This window comes from Xenopus tropicalis, chromosome 2, assembly GCF_000004195.4.
Source record: "Xenopus tropicalis strain Nigerian chromosome 2, UCB_Xtro_10.0, whole genome shotgun sequence".
In the NCBI taxonomy this organism is placed as follows: Eukaryota; Metazoa; Chordata; class Amphibia; order Anura; family Pipidae; genus Xenopus; species Xenopus tropicalis.
Genome location: NC_030678.2, coordinates 81,265,239 through 81,286,280, shown reverse-complemented (window position 1 = coordinate 81,286,280; position 21,042 = coordinate 81,265,239). Strand labels below are relative to the sequence as shown.

The following is a 21,042-nucleotide window of genomic DNA, read 5'->3' as shown; positions in this document are numbered from 1 at the left end:
GCTACAGCAGAGGTATAAGAAGAAGAGATAAAAAAAAAAGGAGAAAATAATTGTCAGATGCCAGTACACCAGTGATGTGCACCCCCTGTGTGCACACTACCTGCATCTTTAGTAACAGTGGGGACCAGGGTAAAACCAACATTTGTAGACCCTCCAAAGTGCATACATGTAGCTTGAACGTCAGACACCCATGGAATTGATGTAAAATCTAGTTAATGACAGAAGAGTTCACTTAAAATAGCCCATTACCTTAAATATAGTTACTTCCTGCAGACTGCTGTAGCTGCCGAGAGCTGGCCTACGCCTTTCAGTTTGAGCTGGCAGCCACGTGGTAATTACATATGTATGCTACACATGTGTAGTACAGGGAAGCTATTGATAGCAGCTGGGCTGGCAGTTAGGTATATGAGGTAAGAGTACTGTTAAATAGTGTCCTTTCTTTTACATTAGTCCTTCCAAAAAACGTGAATGCATTTAATATATTTTGAAAAGGTTCTGGAGCCGGTGACTCTTATCAGTTTAACCCCTCATGTCTCTGTGTTGCAGCATGGAAGGGAATTTCCTTCCTCTGAAGTATACTGATTTCTGTATGCCAGTTTTTACCACACAGGCTTCTTGTAATAAAACAGTTAAGAGACTCCTTAATCTGCAGTAAATTAAATGTCACCTCTGAATATTTAATCCCTCTTTTGCCTGCTGAGTGTGTTTTTATTTTATTAGAACATTTTGTTTAGGATAAGTGCAGGTTAGTCACAAGCTACTCAGTGACACTGTGTAACCAGCCTGGCAGCTGGCAGGAGCCCTGTGGTTTGGGATGTGCCCTAGACAAACTCTCTCAGTTGACAGGTGCTGCATTACTGACAGTCCTAGAGAGGGCAGCTGTGGTAGGGAATGCATAGTGGGCAGCTGGCATGGTAGCTCCCCTTCACAACAATCCTTATTAAGTGATATTTCTGGTCTTCAGAGGGCATGGAGTAGATGGACAAATAATGAATGGAACAATTGAGATTCTGGATTTCTTTTCTGTTTACTGAGGGCTATTGCTGATAACAGACACCCCCACAAGGCACTTTAATTGTGAAATACTGATTGGATTTTTTTTTTGTGTAAAGCTGGCCATACACGCACCGATATTATCGCATGAAATGAGGTTTCATATGATATTCAGTGTGTGTATGGTGGCAAAAGCCTTGGATATCGGTTGTCTCGTCGATCGGGTGGGACAAAAGCTTTTGATCATCTGCCGTTGAAGGTGCCCGAGCAGAACCTGCATTTAGGGCTGAATCATCTGATAGGGCTAGAATTCCTATTGTTTCTACCTCCATATCTGACGAATCACGCCTGAACGTCAAAGGAAGGTTCAAAAGATTTTTTATTTTTTTTTTTTTGAAATATTGTAATTGTAACGTGTATGGCCAGTTTAAGGCTAAATTTAAAGATAATGCAATGTTATATAGAACCAGCACAGAACATCCAAGGCATCTCTAACCATGCCATGCTCCTGGCATTTTCTTCCAGTCCCTCAAGAGTGTCACATTTGACACAAGCGTCTTCTGTTGCTGCCACATAGGACCTAAAAATATTCTGCGGCTCAGTCATTGCTGATGGGATGGGTCACATGAAAAGATTTCTAATGAAGCTGACAGAGGGGAAAGGAAGGGCTCTTGTATGCATAAATGTTTCCACAGAGGTTTAACCATTTTACTGCTGCAGTCAGCAGTTCCTTGCTTAAGATCAGTTGTAAAAAATATATCTTCAAAATGCTTTGTTTCATTTAACAATAGATGGTCTGCATCTAATTCCCCTTTCTTTATTATTTAATTTTATAAATGAGTCTTGCACAAGATTATATAGTCTATATATATATATTATATATATTAAGAATTTGCATTTAAATTACAAAATCACATCACTTATATTATAATCCCTTTTCTGCCAAATCTATCTATAATCAGAAATCATATCACGTTGCATATCTTCAAAGGTAGCCTTAGAGCAATGTTACTGCTTATTTCTAAGAAGGGTCCACTGGAATTGGCTACACTGCAAAGTATTTTGGTGCAATTGTCACTCGTCTGTTTGATGTCAAGTGCTTGCCATTGCCCAGCAATTTACATCACCACTTCAGCATTCCCTTAGCAACAATCTATTTTGGAGACTTCTCTGCTACATTTGTTCCCTGCCCTCTCTCTGCAAATTAATCCCCCTTTTTTCTATTCCACCTTCTTGTATAACAATGAATGCACAGCTGCTTCACTTGGGGCCTCTTTCTAAAGGCCCCAATTCAAAAGTTTTAGTATCTTAAAACGTAACTGCTATAATGGCCCCATTCGTATAACAGACAACGGAAAATGGGTTTGTTCCCCATCCTGCTGGTTCTTTGTTTTGCTTTCATGTACTGTAGCTTCTCAGTGTCTTAAGAACCTGCTCTCACTAACAAAAATGTTTTTAACTTTCCTCCAGGTCCCTTACTAAATGGTGATACAGAAGATGTACATCAGAATTCTACAGAACCCCCAACGTGTAACACAGACCCTCGGCTTCAAGCAGACCAACAGAAGATAAGGACAGAGACAGAGACAATTAGCCCAGAATCAGTGGCACACAGTCACAGCTCCCCAGCACAGACTGATGGACCCAGTTCTGCTATGGCAGATAGCGGTGATACATTTCCTTTACACACTCTAGGGCCCAAACCTTTGCCAGGAGAACAAAAATCTCTTTTTCCATCTCAAACTGAAGCTTCCTGCTTTTCAACTGTAGAAGGACCTCGGTTGTCCCCTGAAGGTCACAGTTCTTCTCCACAGACTAAAGGTCAAAGCGTAACGCCTTTTCCTGAGGGACTTAGCTCCCCAAAACTAGATCAAAATATAAAGTATGATGGATCATCTCCACCTGCTGTACCTTCTCCCAGCTCTGCAGTTAGCCCTCGACAAAAGCCAGGTAAGTCAACTTGTTTTAGGCACTTACCTTAAAATTGTGCTTTGCATTATGGAGCAGGACGCACAAGGGAATGTTTCACCTGTACTAGTACAGCTGCCTATACTATGACATCTTTTTCCATCCTTGGCTATGAAGAGACTAAAAGGTTGACCACAGTATCTTCATAAAAATGATAAAGAATTGTATTGTAGACTGCACTAGTGTTAGAGAACCCTTTCCTAGGATAACAAGTGTTTCTGAAAACACTGTGTAAAATTAGGCTGAGTATTGTGGTGCTGTAAACATATTAAAGGCATAGCATATTAATGTTTTAGAAATGTCAAATTCATTTTTGTATATTTAAAACCAAATGTCATTGGCATGTTGCTGCTGATTTGTTGGATAGGCAGAGTAACTGGGCACTGTAGGTGAACCACAAGCAACCAGGCACTTGTGTGACTTGGTTGTACCAATTTAGCAGCTTATCTGTCCGTGTATGGGCCTACCTAACAGATATCTGGCCTAAAATTGGCCAGATCTCGATTGGGCAGGTTAGATTTTCCACATCACCTCATTGATGCAGTCCTTGCTCAACCCAAGGTGGGCATATGGATGGAAAGATTTGCTTGTTTGGCCGCCTCTTCAATTGAGCAGATCTTATAGTGTATGGCCTTCTTAACACTATATTGCAGCTAAGATGACAAGTGGTTTTATAACTGTTACCGTCATGGGCGGGCCAAGCTGACCAGGCGCCCTAGGTGGGGTGGGGGGGAGATGCCACTCAAAGACAAGCAGCGGGGGAATGGGAGCGCGGACTAGGGGTAGGCAGCAGAGGTATCTGCCTGTTTAGACTGTAAGTGACACTTGCATACAAGTGTTACTTATAGTCCAAACAGCAGTATTTTAATTTTAGGATTGGTGAGTGTATAAAGCACACAATGAACAATTTGAGTCATTTAGTTACGCTATAATGAACGTAGCCAACATGCAAAGTGGATTAGACTAAATGAATTGGCTCCTTCATGGGCTGACTTTAATTAGAGTGAAGACACACAGAGATTCTAGTAGCAGATACTTGTTAAGGCTACAAAAATAGACAATGCTTAGCACTTAGCAATGTCTAAGTGTGTTTTAGCTGAGGTAATTCCCAGTGTTGTCTATGACAGGGTATTTTCTGGTGTTCTGTAGTTGTAACAAGTAACTGCTACTAAGTAGATCCATGGGTCATCTGCCTAAAGCATGTACTAGAGCAGTCGTTCTCAACCTTGCTAATGCCGCCCCCTTTAATACAGTTCCTCATGTTGTGGTGACCCCCAACCATAAAATTATTCCTAAGACCATCGGAAATATGTGTTTTCTGATGGTTGTAGGCGACCCCTGTGAAAGGTTGAGAACCATATATAATAATGGAATTGAATTTGTGAAAACATTATATTACCCCAGCTTTTTAAATTAAAATGTCAGCAGTGCTGGTTTTCAGTCTCTCTCACTCCACAACAGAAGCAGGATGTATGTACAGGTATGGGACCTGTTATACAGAGTGCTAGGGACCTGGGTTTTTCCTGATAAGGGATATTTCTGTAATTTGGATCCCAATAACTTAACTTTAGCCATTAATTAAACCCAATACGATTGTTTTGCCTCCAAAAGTTGGGATCAAGTACAAGGTACTGTTTTATCAATACAGAGAAAAAGGAAATCATTTTAAAAAGTAGAATTATTTGTTTTAATTGAGCCAATGGGAGATGATCTTCCAGTAATTTGAAACCTTCTGGATAACAGGTGAATGCCATACCTTTATTATAAAATGTGTGTTGTATTATTTTAATCTCTATATTCTCCTCTAGACACACAGAAAGCAGAGCAGCGGCAGAAGCAAGCCAAGGAAAGGAGAGAAGAGAGAGCCAAGTATTTGGGTGAGTCTGTATTTCAGGTATATACAACTTGCAGCCCTCCAGCTGTTGATTAAGAACATCCAGAAGTCTTTTGTTTTGGACAATTTTAAAAGTTAAAATAGAATCATCTTAGAATTAAGATGAGAATAATGTAGATTTTGATGTTTCATTAACAGATGAGTTTGCAGTTGATCTCCCTTTTCTATCCTGGGTTTTTATTAATTTGCCTTTATTTTGAAATGGTATATCTTTGTCCAATCTATGTTTATTTTATTGCTTAAATGTTTACTCCCCACTCTTGTACATTTACCAGTCTGTTATTCAAACAGTGGCCTTGTTACTAGGGTACATTAGACCTTAGTAACCAGATACCTGTATACATCCCAAACTAGATAGCTGCAGAACAAAAATTTACTAAAACACAGGGAAAATAAAATAATGACCATTAGCAAACTGTAAATCTGTAGATTATAACAAAGGTTAATTTTAAATAAACATTCTCTAAGCAGACTAAGGGGGGTACCTCTTTTTTTTTGTGTAAATGAGAGACATATGCACCATATTCTGGTAGATAAAGGGTTCAAATGCTGGCATCCAGACACCCCAAACAAAGCTTGCCAGGAAGGCTTCAATTAATATTTCATTGGCTATGGACGCTGCAGAGGCATAAATATTTCACACGTCTACAAGAGATGTCAGGTGACGCCAGAAGAACAGGAGTAGCTCAGTCTCTCTATGTCTGCTTTGCATGTTTATCAGCCTGCAAGTCTCTGATCCCTGAGCAACTGGATTTGCTGTTAAATGAAACATTGCTAAGGGATAATATAGATTTAAAAACACTTTACACATGCACAACCCCAAGTTTACACCCCTTAATGTCCTTCCTTCTGATATTTAAGATTTGTTTCTTGTGTATATGCTACCTTATGTCTGAAAGGGGTAGTAAACCCAAATATACATTTTTGTGGGCAGTTTAGAGTGTTTACCGGGAAGATAGTTGGCTACTGGTTCTTTGTTTCATCGGTACGTGTAGGCCATAAATTACTAACCTCTGCATCGTAGCCTCATGCATAATTTCACATTTTATGTAATTTCTTGTCATATGAAAAATATAAATAAACTATACTGTTCCCAGAGTAACACTGAAGCATTATAAGGCAGACCATGTCCATTATTTTATACTCTTTAGTTATGGTAAAATTTACAATAATATAAAATGAAAAGTAAATGGAGTGTCGTGCACTGAAAGATTTTTTTCTGCAGTTTATGCTTTCTAACTTACTTTATACTTAATTGGCAATAAGTCTTTATAGAAGTAAAAACAATCATTCAGAATTATCAACATCTGATCTTTCTAGGACTATAAGCCTGGTCATCCTGCAGAGTGGGAACGCATTTTGGCGTGATTAGACTCCCGTGGTAGCCGAGAAAGCGTGGGTGATTAATCTCCCCATGGGCCACCAGCCTAAAGGCAGGCTGAGAATCAGCCCCTACCCTGGCATCAGCCTTTCTCTGTGCCTGTACCCAGAGCCATTGCGTTGGCAGGGGTGCAGGCACATGGAGTGGATTTTTAATGCAAAACCACATTCTTGCGCATTTCTGCACCAAAATCTGCTCAATCTGTCTGCACCTGGGCCAACGCAGTGGCTCCGGGTGCAGACATTAGCCTATAGATCCATATGCTTTGTTGTATGCATGATGGCTGTTCTATTTTCTGTAGCCAAATTGCACTAATTTCGCTGCCCTTGACAAACAGATACTTGATGAGTGTGGTTTATGGTTAGCTTTTATATTAAAATTAACCAATTCAACACCAGTGGCCAAAAATGTTCATGCAACTTTGCCTTGATATCGATGCTTCTTTTACTGTATTGCCATCAAAGTGCAGCCATACTGCAGATAAAATGCCTTATTGTAGAGAATCAGCATACTAAAATGAATCAAAATGCACACAATGATCAGTTATCATTTTACTGCCTACAACATATTAAAGGTTCCTCTTTTGGTGATCTTCCCATAATATAGGTGTCCTGGAAAAGTCTCTAATTTTGCTAACCCTCAGTTTTCTCTCACATGCATTTTATATAAAATATAATGTGCTTGTACTACTACTTTTATGCTGCTCTAAAATAAATTAGATGAACTGAAAACTGCCATTGTGGCATACATCCAATTCTTACAAACTGCCGGAATTCAGGTATTGATCTGATGCTTTATAATGTTTTATCTTAAACACAAGCATCGATCCACACCTACTGCAGAATTTTTCTGTGCCCTCTGTGTTTCTGCAGTTCTCAATGTCACTCTGAAATTAACATGGAAAAAAGATAGTTATCGTTCTTTGTGCTAATGATAGTGTCTGCTTTTAATTTTGGGGTGGGGTAGAAACCTAATGGAGGTTAGCAGTACTATAATCGTTTTTTATTGTGTTGTTTCATTGCTGTCTATATTAGAATTCAGTGCAGTGCAAATGTTCCTGCTGCATACCTATATGACACCAAACAACTGCCATTTGGCAGTAAGTACATATAGATAGTAAAAAGGGCCATATTGTTATATTAACTAACCTCCACATACGTGATGGTGCAAGTATTCTGGCTATATTGTTAGGAATTTCATACTCTAAAATACTGGACCAAGCCTTTATTTCAGAACCTTCAATATTTCCTTGTGCGTGCCAGGGTAACATTTTGACCTGGTGTCACTATAATTTTGCCAGTGTTTGCGTCCTGAAACATCACAAATATTCAGTGATTACTGTTAGGGTTATACCCTTCAATTACACCATAAATGTTGTTTTTTTATCATTTAGAATATGAACAATTTTATTTTGTATGTATATCTTTATTTATAAAGCGGTACTTATGTACGCAGCGCTGTACAGTAGAATACATTAATACAAACAGGGTGTTAATAAGATAATAGATAAATACAAAGTATAATAATAAATACAGATAAATACAGCAGCAATAAGTTAAGAGTCGAGGACACAAGAGGAAGGAGGTCCCTGCCCCGTAGAGCTTACAATCTATATGGGAGGGGTAACTAACAGACACAAATAGGCAAATATAAGTGCTGTAGGTCACAGTGGGTGACATTACAATATAAGTGCATAATATAAGTATTTTTATTCTTTATGTCTGCACTGTTTTTTTATTAGGAAATAATAAGTAAAATCCTAACCTCTTGGTATAACCTGCTATTATTGGACTTCTAGGCCAGGCCCCTACACTAACGGGCTGGGGGTTCACGTTTTTTGGAAGTGTAGTAGCCCATCATTTCACATTCCCGAGCTGAGGAAAGATTTCAGATTCAGAGATTGCATACCTATTCATAATGTTTTTTGAGCCATAACCTACTAATGTATACCCAGCTATAAGTGTTAACAGTACTATATGCTTTCTTTAGCTGCCAAGAAAAGCGTGTGGCTGGAAAAAGAAGAAAAGGCCAAGCAGCTCCGTGAGAAGCAGTTGCAGGATCGAAGGAAAAAGCTAGAGGAGCAGAGGCTAAAATCCGAAAAAAAAAGGGTGTTGCTTGAGGAACGCCAGCGATTAAAACTTGAAAAGAACAAGGTACGTGGTCTATATGAGGCTTGGAAAGCAGAGGTTATTCAATCGTGACTTAAAAGCAACAAATTCCTACTTTATTTGTAATTGCTTGGAAAATCTAAGCAAGCATTACAGCATGGTTCATGATCTATCTGATGTACAAGTTAAAGCACAGTTACAACGATGCTTAGGCTTTGTCCACATTCTTGTTATATGCAGTGAGGCTGTGCTTGTAGTATATATTTACTCTACTTTTTCAATATACAGTGGCTTGCAAAAGTATTCGGCCCCCTTGAACTTTTCCACATTTTGTCACATTACAGCCACAAACATGAATCAATTTTATTGGAATTCCACGTGAAAGACCAATACAAAGTGGTGTACATGTGAGAAGTGGAACGAAAATCATACATGATTCCAAACATTTTTTACAAATAAATAACTGCAAAGTGGGCTGTGCGTAATTATTCAGCCCCCTTTGGTCTTAGTGCAGTCGGTTGCCCATAGACATTGCCTGATGAGTGCTAATGACTAAATAGAGTGCACCTGTGTGTAATCTAATGTCAGTACAAATACAGCTGCTCTGTGACGGCCTCAGAGGTTGTCTAAGAGAATATTGGGAGCAACAACACCATGAAGTCCAAAGAACACACCAGATAGGTCAGGGATAAAGTTATTGAGAAATTTAAAGCAGGCTTAGGCTACAAAAAGATTTCCAAAGCCTTGAACATCCCACGGAGCACTGTTCAAGCGATCATTCAGAAATGGAAGGAGTATGGCACAACTGTAAACCTACCAAGACAAGGCCGTCCACCTAAACTCACAGGCCGAACAAGGAGAGCGCTGATCAGAAATGCAGCCAAGAGGCCCATGGTGACTCTGGACGAGCTGCAGAGATCTACAGCTCAGGTGGGGGAATCTGTCCATAGGACAACTATTAGTCGTGCACTGCACAAAGTTGGCCTTTATGGAAGAGTGGCAAGAAGAAAGCCATTGTTAACAGAAAACCATAAGAAGTCCCATTTGCAGTTTGCCACAAGCCATGTGGGGGACACAGCAAACATGTGGAAGAAGGTGCTCTGGTCAGATGAGACCAAAATTGAACTTTTTGGGCAAAATGCAAAACGCTATGTGTGGCGGGAAAACTAACACTGCACATCACTCTGAACACACCATCCCCACTGTCAAATATGGTGGTGGCAGCATCATGCTCTGGGGGTGCTTCTCTTCAGCAGGGACAGGGAAGCTGGTCAGAGTTGATGGGAAGATGGATGGAGCCAAATACAGGGCAGTCTTGGAAGAAAACCTCTTGGAGTCTGCAAAAGACTTGAGACTGGGGCGGAGGTTCACCTTCCAGCAGGACAACAACCCTAAACATAAAGCCAGGGCTACAATGGAATGGTTTAAAACAAAACATATCCATGTGTTAGAATGGCCCAGTCAAAGTCCAGATCTAAATCCAATCGAGAATCTGTGGCACGATCTGAAAACTGCTGTTCACAAACGCTGTCCATCTAATCTGACTGAGCTGGAGCTGTTTTGCAAAGAAGAATGGGCAAGGATTTCAGTCTCTAGATGTGCAAAGCTGGTAGAGACATACTCTAAAAGACTGGCAGCTGTAATTGCAGCAAAAGGTGGTTCTACAAAGTATTGACTCTGGGGGCTGAATAATTACGCACACCCCACTTTGCAGTTATTTATTTGTAAAAAATGTTTGGAATCATGTATGATTTTCATTCCACTTCTCACGTGTACACCACTTTGTATTGGTCTTTCACGTGGAATTCCAATAAAATTGATTCATGTTTATGGCTGTAATGTGACAAAATGTGGAAAAGTTCAAGGGGGTCGAATACTTTTGCAAGCCACTATCTCCATCACATGAGATGTGGACTTGCACTCCATTGTAAAGAGGTGTTGTAGGCTGGGCAGTGTGATGCCTACAAAGCTACTGAAGATAAGTGATTATTATGGGTACTTTACACATTTTGCCAGCTTGTGAGACTTTGTTATGCAAATCCTGGACTATAGAGATGCACCGGGTGACACTTGACCACTCTAACCTGCCCTTCCCCAACTCTAAATCAAATTGACCTGGTGTCCATCATTACTTATATATCTGTACCCCACCTGCCCTCCTCTGATGTTACAGGGGGACAGGGCAGGCAACAATCCTATTGGGTTTAAATGATTTTTTAGTAGACATAAGTCATGGAGATGCAATTACGGAAAGATCCCTTATCCGGAAAGCCCCAGGTCCCGAGCGTTGTGGCTAACTGGTCCTATACCTGTATATAAATAAACAGCCATCAGAAAGAAGATGAATTGGACTGCACTGACATTTCAGGCATGGCAGGGCAGAGATAAAGTCCTACAGATTTTTAGGCTGGCCTGCACAACAGTACTAGGCAGGCATGGTGTTAGAATTCTGCTTGCTCACATATAATAGCTAGCTAATACATTTATTGAGTTTGAATACTGGCATCACACATGCAGCAGTGGGTTTAAGCAGTATTACTAGTACATCAGCACACATTCAGCAATTACAATGCTATTCAATAGAAATATATTTCCATTAAATATATATCGTCCACCTGATGTTGCACTGCATATTAAATGTGTACAGTAAAGTGCTACTTCTATGATGTGTATATATATATATATATCTGTTCCACATGAAAAGTGGTTAGGCATTACAGTGTCCTGAATGTAAACTCTGCTCTCTCTTAATCATTTACATAAAGAATAATTCATTTTGTGAGATTATTGCTTCTGATTCTGTTATACAAATCCCACTGGTACCACACATGGTAATGATATCCTTGAAAAAAACAGTCCACCCAAAACATTATCTAATTCACCATTGTGTGCTGTTTTAAGACACAGTCACAAATAACACCTCTGCATTATGAAGACAGTGTCCATTTAATCATAGCAAACAATTAAGACTGCACATGATGCTACCCTATATTGCTTCTAAAAGAGAAGCTGCACAATACACTTGTGTGTGTTATGGTGAAATATCTTGTTACACCTGGAAACAATATATCACTCTTCTTGTCACACTATCCTAAGAAGTACCAAGCTACTCTTTCCGGACAAATATATCTAAAATAATAGCCTTGCGTTCTAATAAAATGGTTACATTGAGTGACTAATTATTATCACCCACTTGCAGTGCAATAACCTTTGAAAAGTGTTATTGACAAATAGCATTAGTTTGCTTGAAATACAAAAGCCAATAAAAAAAAAAAGTATTGAGTTCTAAGCTGAACTATGCATCAGTATATGAGGGGGCTGATCAGATACATTGTCTCAGAGCAGTTGTCTATAGCTTTCAGCTAACTTCTGCTTATTTGCTATGGGGTAACTGCGCTAGTGTCTAGTGAGTGAGGCACACTTGCTGGCTGGGCCATTTTAATAAATGGTCAAAAGGTCATTTGCCCAGGGCCCATCAAGACGGGGCCAACCATCAGGCTTTTCATCTGGTATAACTTTTGACTGAAGTACCCCCATGACATGGCAGACCCCCTAATCTTAATTTACTAGGAGAGCACAACAGTACTAATTTCCCCGTGTCTCACTGATAGGGAGCTCAAAACATTGTCTTTAAAGGAAAGGGGGAGTAAGGACAGTAAAAATAGCCTTTTCAAATTATCGCTTTATAATGGCACAAAAACTGAAACATATGGATTTTTTATATAAATAGGTAGAATGTAATTTTAACACAAATCCTATTTATTGTGTTCATTTTTAGCAGATGTGTTTTTAGGTGTATGCTGTCATTTTAAAGTGCCTAGGGGGAAGTATTTTAACTGCCTCTTATCCTTGTTCTATTCAAGAAAATAAAGGAGATAAGTTGCCCTCTCCCATTCCCTGCAGAAAAATCCTTTTTGCAACCTGGAATCAAATTTAATGGAAAAATCTCTGTATAGTGAGCATATATGTCTTCCTTTGTCACTTAGACATATGAGGTCACTATCACACACACACTACACATTCCTTTACTCACATTAGACTTGTCTTAACTGGCAGGTTGCACTTCAGTTAAATAGCACTTCTGCATAATTACAATTTGTACATATGAATGCAAAGCAGAGAAGAATGTTCTTTGCAAACAATGTTTTGACCACATAGGGCTCTACTTAGGGGCAATTTACCTGTTCTTCTGCCTGCTCAGTTTCCAGCTGGATTGGTAGCTAACCATCTGGACTGTGTCTGTTCACTAGCAGGTCATTGTATGGAAATGCAGCCTGCAATAATGCCTGACACATGAGTGCACCAGCAAAAAACAGAAATTTCCCTGGGCACCATTGCTCTAACAGAAAAAAAATAATATGGGTTTATAATGTGAATATAATATGAATTATAAAGTGGCCTGAAGCATTATTTGGTATTCTATAGTCAGTCTGCCTTTGTGGTATAATACAACTTTTTTCTTAATTACTGCACAAGAAGGTATTGTTGAGATAATACATTGCAATATGCAGTCTTAAAATGGCTAGGTGAACCTTTCTTACTGAATGCCTAATAAAGCCACAGTGCCATGTTGCAGCTAATGAGAAGTATTAATCTATAGGAACGCTATGAGTCAGCAGTGACCCGGAGTACTAAGAAGACATGGGCTGAGATACGCCAGCAGCGTTGGTCGTGGGCAGGAGGACTCAACCCAAACTCTCCTGGTCATAAAGGGGGTGAGTAAGGAAAAGCAGTTATACCACTGGTGACTAGTTGGTGCAGGGGTAGATTTCCTATTAGTATAGGTTGTATACTGGGGCCTGGCTGCATGCTTGGGCTCACCTACTGTAAAAAAAACATTTGTCAAATTTTCAAGAAAAAAACCACTCACATTGGTGCTATGACATGGTTAAAGGGGTAGTAGAAAGCATGTTCCTGCAGTGGAGCCTGTCACTGTGTAGTTCCACTGCTTCATAGAAGTTCTTTCCAACCAAGTACCATTTACCTTCCATGCTGTATCTCAGTCATTACTAATTACTAACAGATGTGTGCTTCCTTGTATGTGCATGAACTAATTTGTTGCGTAGTCTGTGATGTATAACTCGTAACCTAACAGATACTGACCTTTAGCTTTCAGCATTTTGTAGCAGCTCTTGGCAGCTGAATGAATGCTGGAGGTGGGACTCCGTGACCTAACTAGAGGCCCATAGACCCTGGTGCATTATTTGAGCCTGGGCACCCCACACATATCAGTCACCATCATTCCCTTATTCCCAACCCCTCTATCAACAAATATCCTTCAACCACTGCATGTAGGATTGCCCTTTGGCCCTTTAAACTGTATTGATTTTATTTCATGGTAAAGGGGCTCTTGGTTTGTGCCCATCATCACTTAGGGTGCCCGGGGCTGGTAGCAAGCCTTACTCAACATTCTAGAGTTCTATCTTTTAAAATCCCTTGTCTGTGGCCTTTTGCCTACAATGACCCCAAGATATGCTTTAGTTTTCCTGTGGGAAGGGCATTGTCTGATCCACTGTCATTACTAGATCCATTATCATTTTGCAGTTGCAAACAGACCTAGTATAATAGGGTATAATCTTACTATTACATATACTGACCGCTTTGGGGAGAACACAGAGGCAATGTGCAATTCTTTATTAAATTTATTGTTTTGATGTTTAATCATCATATCAATATAAATCCACCTAAAAATACACAGGCTTTCTTATTTTACCTTTTATTTATAGGGTTGGTTTTAGAGAGGCAAATCAAAACACAACCTTGGGGGAAATATGCACAGATTACATAATTTATATAATATCTTATATAACAAATGTGTTGCCCTTCAGCTGCAATGCTGGGAGTTTTAGTTCCCAAACAAGGGAGGGTCTCACATATTTTTACCACCCCCTATCTGCTATGCCCAGACCACCTCATCTTTTAACTCCAGCCCTTTTGGATGACATAACTGCAGCCTCTCAGCTGCTCAACCACAACTCTCCACTTGTTCTAAAACATCAGCAGTAATTAGAGTACATATTAGCTGTGGTCATTTTTAAACATACCACTGGAGGCACATAGAACAGAATATGTGTTTTTCCTCCTGCATGTGACCCATTTCCTAATAAGGCCCATTCGTCTACCCCAGGTGCAAACAGATGTTCTGTGTCTGCCGTGAACCTTCCCAGACATGTTGATTCTATAATCAATAAACGTTTGTCTAAGTCATCTGCAACCCTCTGGAACTCCCCAAGTAGAAGTAAGTGCTGAAAAACCTAATGCTGAATATTTTATATAGTGCTTACACATCTTACTTGCACTGCACACAGTACTAAAAGGGGTAGTTCACCTTAAAATTAACTAATAGTATGATGTAGACAGTGGTATTCTAATATAATTTGCAACTGGTCTTCGTTTTTTAAATTTGTATTTTGTGATGTAGCATGCAGGCTGGTTGCTAGGGCTGAATTACCCAGCAATCAGGCAGCATATGGGGTCTGAATAGAATGTGAATATATGCAGTGGCTTCAACAAGCAGGTAACATTTGCAGTTAAGGAAGAGGCAATGTAGAAAGGGTAATAAGTCTAAAACCATAAAAAAATGAAGACCAGTTTAAAGGGGAACTTCACCAAATAACAAAATTCTATTAAAGTATCTGCCTGGATGTTTAAATCAAAATTGCTGGTTCTGATTGCTGAAACAGTGTCAGAAGCCAGCTGATCAAGTGTCATTGAGAATAAGTCACTTCTGCTACATTGTTTCAAGAGTCAGAACCAGGAGTAAGTGCAGAGAACAAAAAGGGATAAATATCTTTCATCTTTTATTGAAACTTTTTAATTTTACAGGGTGGAGTAGAATAAGTCTACCTATAATGCTAAAAGTTTATATAAAGGTGAACTTTCCCTCTTAAGCAGGGTGTTTCCTTTACTCTGTAGATCTTCACAGCTAATTGTGTTTTTGTTGCCACGGTTTCTAGAAAATAAACTCAACAAGCCACACTCACAAGAGGCTGACACAGTATTTGTAGAAGACCCTATGCTTTACAATGCACTGTTGCCACTCAGCGCATCTACTAGCCCACTGCTTCTTGTATCATCCGTGTCAGGTGGCAATCTGTAAAATGTTAACCACCTCCCCAGGACGGATAAAATAATTGCTTTTGTGCTCTTATGTTTGCCACCTGGGAATTTTTGCATTTTTCTAACCAGAATAATTGCTTTTCTTAAGAACAGTTAATCTTGCTTAAACTTAGTGTACTCTTGTCATTTACTAAAGAGCTGTCCCTTTAACACAGCGGGATCTTGAATAGTTTTGTTTCTCAGGAATGTTGCTGGCCTCCCAACTATTTCCAGGCGGATAGCGGAGGAGGAAGTTCTATTTTGTAACAGGGTGGAGAATTTACTGTCCTTCAGTAATCACACAGCAGAGCAGCACACAGAACTACCAGCCTGCTCCCAGGATCTAAAACTCAAAACACCAAGTTTAAAGACAATACCAGTGCCCTGCAAAACAAGCATCACTTTTCAGAAATCCCCCCTCCCCGCAAATTTCAATTTTCTGTTGAATGTATAGCTTCCTTTCTGATTTTCTTCAGGGAGCTTTAAAGCGGACCTGTCACCCTAAGTCCAAATTTTTTTCTATATTGTTAGTTGAGCAAAATAAACTTTACTTACTCTATATAAATAATATAAATCTTGTTTCCTTCCGTCTCGGAATTACTCAATCAAAGCAAGCAGGCAGGCACCATTTTGTGGGCACTGTTATTAAGGCAAGCTTTGTATCATGCCAAAATCTTGTTTATGTGCCAGAATGGGGGGCCAGATGCCCTGGCCCATGCACTGGCTACACAATAGATGAGGAGGGGGGGGGAAGTGAGATGTGCAGTGACATCTAGGAAGTGCTGAATGGAAAGCTAAAGTTATTGTCTGCCCCGCCTCTATGCCTAAGGCATAGAGGCGGGGCAAGCAATATATGATTGACAGCTGTGATTTTTAAATGCTTATATAATGGGTTTGGATGCGTTAATATAAAAATGAATTTGGGTTTCATGTTTAATTTGAACAGGACTTTTATTATACAGATTTTCATGTCTGGGTGACAGGTCCACTTTAATGTCTATTTGTTTTGTTTGTCCAGGAATATGTACTCAAAAGTTAGATGCTATTCACACACACGCTTAGCAAAATAATGGAACATATACTGAAAATACATTCTGCATATCAACAAGTGGGTATACCACCCCTTTAATGACAGGATGCCATCTATCATTGGGTCATAAGTAGTCTTTGTTTTAAAGTGGCCATTGGTAGTCAAATGATTGTTTTGTTTTTTCCATATGTTGGGCTGATCTGATGTCTTAATATGATAATGCCATAAAAAATGTCTATGGAACCCACAGTTAGGTCTGGGTTGCAGTACAAATGCTGTGATGGGTCACATCCTGCTTGGAAATCTCCAGCTGGAATGCCCTGTTCTAGAGAAATGCACAATCTGGATTCAAGTCTCTGCAGTTGTTGACATTTATGTTTGTCGCATACTACATTTTCACTGGTTTCCCACAGACAGCCATTTGATGATGTCCAACTGACACCGCCATCATCTGTGGGGGAAATATGACCACTGTAGTTAACCATGCAAGTCAAAACATCTTAGTGTGAGCTATAAACTAGGGTTGATTTGGCCAAAATTCGCCCTTTTTTAGCAGGATTCTGATTCGGCCGGATCCATGCCTCTGGCCGAAACGAATCCTTAAAATCACATGACATTTTGTCTCATAAACACGGAAATTGAAAATTTGTTCTTTGGTTGTCTTTAAACCTTCCATGTCCTAATTTGCATGTGCAGATTAGGATTTGGTTCAGTATTCAGCCAAATCTTTTGCGAAGGATTCGGATGGATCCTAAAGTAGTAGATTTGGTGCATTCCTAATAACCAATAGAATCAATTATAAAACACGTTGCGCAGTGACCCCACTGTTTACTAGAGATGACAAACTGAAAACAGAACACAAGAATTACCATCATGTCTTTCTCTCCTTTTTCTATTTCTTTCTCTCTACCCCTTGTCCAGATCGCAGCCTACAGCTTAGCCCTTGGGAAAGCAGTATTGTGGACAGACTGATGACTCCAACACTCTCCTTCCTAGCACGGAGCCGCAGTGCAGCCACACTCCCTGGAAATGGCAGAGATATGAGTAAGAAATTATAAAGAGGGGAGGGTTGCAGGCTGGCCAAAAAGGGATGTACAGACATTCCTTAGTTTTCTATAATTTTCTTTTTCTAAAAAAGTTTTCTTTCTTACCTTTCCAGATTCCCATGTCTGTCCCCGTTCTGCCTCTGCAAGTCCCTTAACCCCATGCAGTGGTCACAAACACCGGTGTCCAGAACGCAGAAGAACCATAGGCAGTAGCCTGGATGTGACTCCTAAGAAAAGGAGTGATTCATCTCCAGTAAGTTCCAGAACTCTTTGACTTTGAGTCGTTAAGTAATCCAAAGTTTAATGTGTGACAAAAAAGGCAGAGATAGTGGTTTGGTGGTTAAATCAGCCACAGAAATTCTTCTTGTAGGTATTTAATATAAAGACTTAAGAGATGAAAGGACTTGTATGACATTTTTTTTTCATTGTTTGGAATAGAAAAGTCCATGTTCTAGTAGGAACAGTGGATTAATTTCTATATAAGCTAGAAACCCATACAAACATGAACATCCCAAACCAGATATATGGACTGAATTTCTACTGGTAAAGTATGCCAAAAGACAGGAGGAAGCAATTTGGCATGATTCATATCTTTTACCAGTGGAGATTCAGATTGATTTCAGTACAATGTTGTTATCAGAAGTTTGGTCTCCCACATTTAGAGATTTAGAGCAGGGATCAAATGTCCAGTCTGCCATTACCCTTTGGCAGCTAGAAAAAGTACCTATGTCTTTCTGAGTTGCTAAACATAAGTTTAATTAGCCGTTCCCAGTGTTGTATATTTAAATCTTCCCAGTTCGTACCATTTTTGCTATATTTAAAGAATTAATTTATAATAGAAAACCAACTGGGTGTAAAATAAAAAGTAAACTGTACTGCTCCCCTGGTACAGGGTTTTCAGAGGTTATCAAAGCGTTATTTCAAAAAAGAATAAATTTGCTTTGCTTAAAGCTCCCTCTTCTATCTGTAATATGCTGTCAGCAATAAGATATTTAGCAACAAAATATATTTCCTATTCTTCTTTTCCTATGTACCACTGCCAAACCTAATAAGCAATAGGTAAATCCTCAGGACTGCATTATTTATGGGGCAGTCATCAGGCCTGCCCTACGCTGTTCTTTATGCACTTTCATTTTCTTTTTTTGTAGTTGATTCCTATGTTTTCGTTGACCTGATGCCTTAACTAACATAATATTTCTAAAGTTATTCACTGTTTCTTTTTAGAAAAAGAAAGAAAAGAAGGAAAAAGACCGTGAAAACGAGCGTGAGAAAAATGCACTGAGCAGAGAGCGTGTTTTGAAAAAGCGTCAGACCATGCCCAGCTCCAAAACTCATTTGACAGCCACTCCAACTGAAATAAAGTAGGTTTGGTGTGAATGTTTAACTGTTAATATTGTAGTGTGATATTTTATCTATAATTGTTCCTATACTTCTCAGGAGCTTGAAGTCCAAAAACCGACCTTCTTCCCCATCAACACCTGCTACACGTCGCCCAGCCTCCCCCAGCCCAGCTACTTCAATGCTTTTAACACCAAAACTGAGCTCACCTAAAAGTGTGCAGGGAGCAGCCAAGGTCAAACCTAAGACAGAAAAATCTAAGGAGGAGAAGACACCAAGCAAAATGAAAGAAAAGAAAGAGGAACGAAAGGTAGAGAAAGAGCTGCCATCATTGCCTGCTCCCAAATCACAGGAAGAGCCAACCGAGCAAAAGGTTGCTGAATGTGCAGAACAAAGCACAGGTCAGTACTAAGTCTGAATCTTTTCTTATGTTCCCCAAATCAACTTTTTCAAATCGAAAATGCAAAAGGGCAAAGACTGAGGGGACAAAATGATTTTGCTACATTCCCTGCTCCAAAGTAGATGGGTTAACAGGCTGTGATTAAGTTTACAATTAGATTAATATCAAGTTTATTATTTAGGCATATAAGTGTGATGCCTATATTTACATTCTCACAATGCACAATAGGTTGGTAGCTCCTTAAAGGACATGTAAACCCTCCATTTTCCTACCATGTATATAAGTTGGGCACATCTCCTCACATAAATGGCTAGAATTTGTACTGCATATATCTCCTCCATTTGTCAGCGCCATCACATTTTCCTAAAACAAATAGCAACTTTCACCCTGCGGCCAGGCCTGGATTTGTGGCAAGGCCGCAAAGGCCTAGGGTGGCATAAATTTTTGGGAGGCATGCCACCCAGCTGCACCTCTCATACGGAGCACTGGGGATGAGACAAACAGAAAACTTCAGTGCGTCCACACTGTAATTGTTAAGCTGAACTATGGGAACTAGCAGTTTCATCTCTTAATTTGCTGCTAGACTGGAGGGTGTGTTTAGTAGAACTGAGCATGCTCAGTAGCCACTAGCCAAAGTAAATTCCTAGTGGAGGAGAAGGAATTCTAAGGGATTATGGGGATGCTGCTGCTTTACTTGTAACCTTTTAACACCCAGGGTGACAGGTATTTAATTATTTCAAAGAGTCTGTTCACGGATTCAATTTTTGTATGGGTGGTTAATGTCCTTTATGTCCAACCAGTTATTTTATTTACTTGTCTTATGTCTGCCACTTAGTCATCATTCCTTCCATCTTATTCCACATGTTCCTCCTCTCTCAGTGGCCTGGTGCCAAAATTATTTTGGTACAGTGTTTTCCTTCTGTTTCCTATCCAGCTGTTTTCCTCTAAATATCATGTGCTTCCTTACTTTTTACATCCCTTTCTAGAATGTTGTTTGCCTTTACAGTTTTCCTAATGTTTCCATCCATTTTACACTCCTGACACCCCTTTCTTACCACACTTTTCATGTTATCACATGCTCAGTTCCCTCTTATGAATGAAGTCATGTACAAACACTGATCATTTTGACTGTAATCACTGGTGGGCTTTTAGTGTGACTTCCTTCCTTAGCCTTACCAAGAAAACACATTCTAATTCATCCCCTGCTTACCTTTCTGTTATAACAGTTTTTACAACTTAGAATTATTTGCTTATGATAGGCTGGTTGGGAGATTCACATAGTAACATAGTAAGTTGGGTTGAAAAAAGACATACGTCCATCAAGTTCAACCATAATGCCTATATATAACCTGCCTAACTACTAGTTGATCCAGAGGAAGGCAAAAAACCCCATCTGAAGCCTCTCTAATTTGCCGCAGAGGGGAAAAAATTCCTTCCTGACTCCAAGATGGCAATCGGACCAGTCCCTGGATCAACTAGTACTAAGAGCTATCTCCCATAACCCTGTATTCCCTCACTTGCTAAATGTATCAGCCAGCACGACTGATTCGGGGAGGGAATTGCAGAACTTCACAGCTCTCACTGTAAAAAATCCTTTCCGAAAGTTTAAATGGAACCTACCTTCTTCTAAACGAAGTGGGTGCCCTCGTGTCCGTTGGAAGGACCTACTGGTAAATAAAACATTAGAAAGGTTATTATATGATCCCTTTATATATTTATACATAGTTATCATGTCACCTCTTAAGCGCCTCTTCTCCAGTGTAAACAGACCCAACTTGGCCAGTCT

General features: G+C 39.7%; 1 protein-coding gene across 2 annotated transcripts in view; it reads left to right on the top strand.

Moving 5' to 3' along the window:
- map7d1 (MAP7 domain containing 1) overlaps positions 1 to 21,042 on the top strand; it is a 67,180-nt gene that overhangs the window by 31,361 nt on the left and 14,777 nt on the right. Inside the window, exons 2-10 of one of the 2 annotated variants that reach the window (XM_002936218.4) lie at positions 2,464 to 2,943; positions 4,770 to 4,838; positions 8,226 to 8,389; positions 12,945 to 13,059; positions 14,472 to 14,582; positions 17,394 to 17,516; positions 17,632 to 17,771; positions 18,743 to 18,879; positions 18,956 to 19,257. In XM_002936218.4, the coding sequence (XP_002936264.2) occupies positions 2,464 to 2,943; positions 4,770 to 4,838; positions 8,226 to 8,389; positions 12,945 to 13,059; positions 14,472 to 14,582; positions 17,394 to 17,516; positions 17,632 to 17,771; positions 18,743 to 18,879; positions 18,956 to 19,257 (1,641 nt within the window). The remainder of the gene's footprint in view (positions 1 to 2,463; positions 2,944 to 4,769; positions 4,839 to 8,225; positions 8,390 to 12,944; positions 13,060 to 14,471; positions 14,583 to 17,393; positions 17,517 to 17,631; positions 17,772 to 18,742; positions 18,880 to 18,955; positions 19,258 to 21,042) is intronic. The other variant, XM_031896899.1, reaches the window with a different exon arrangement.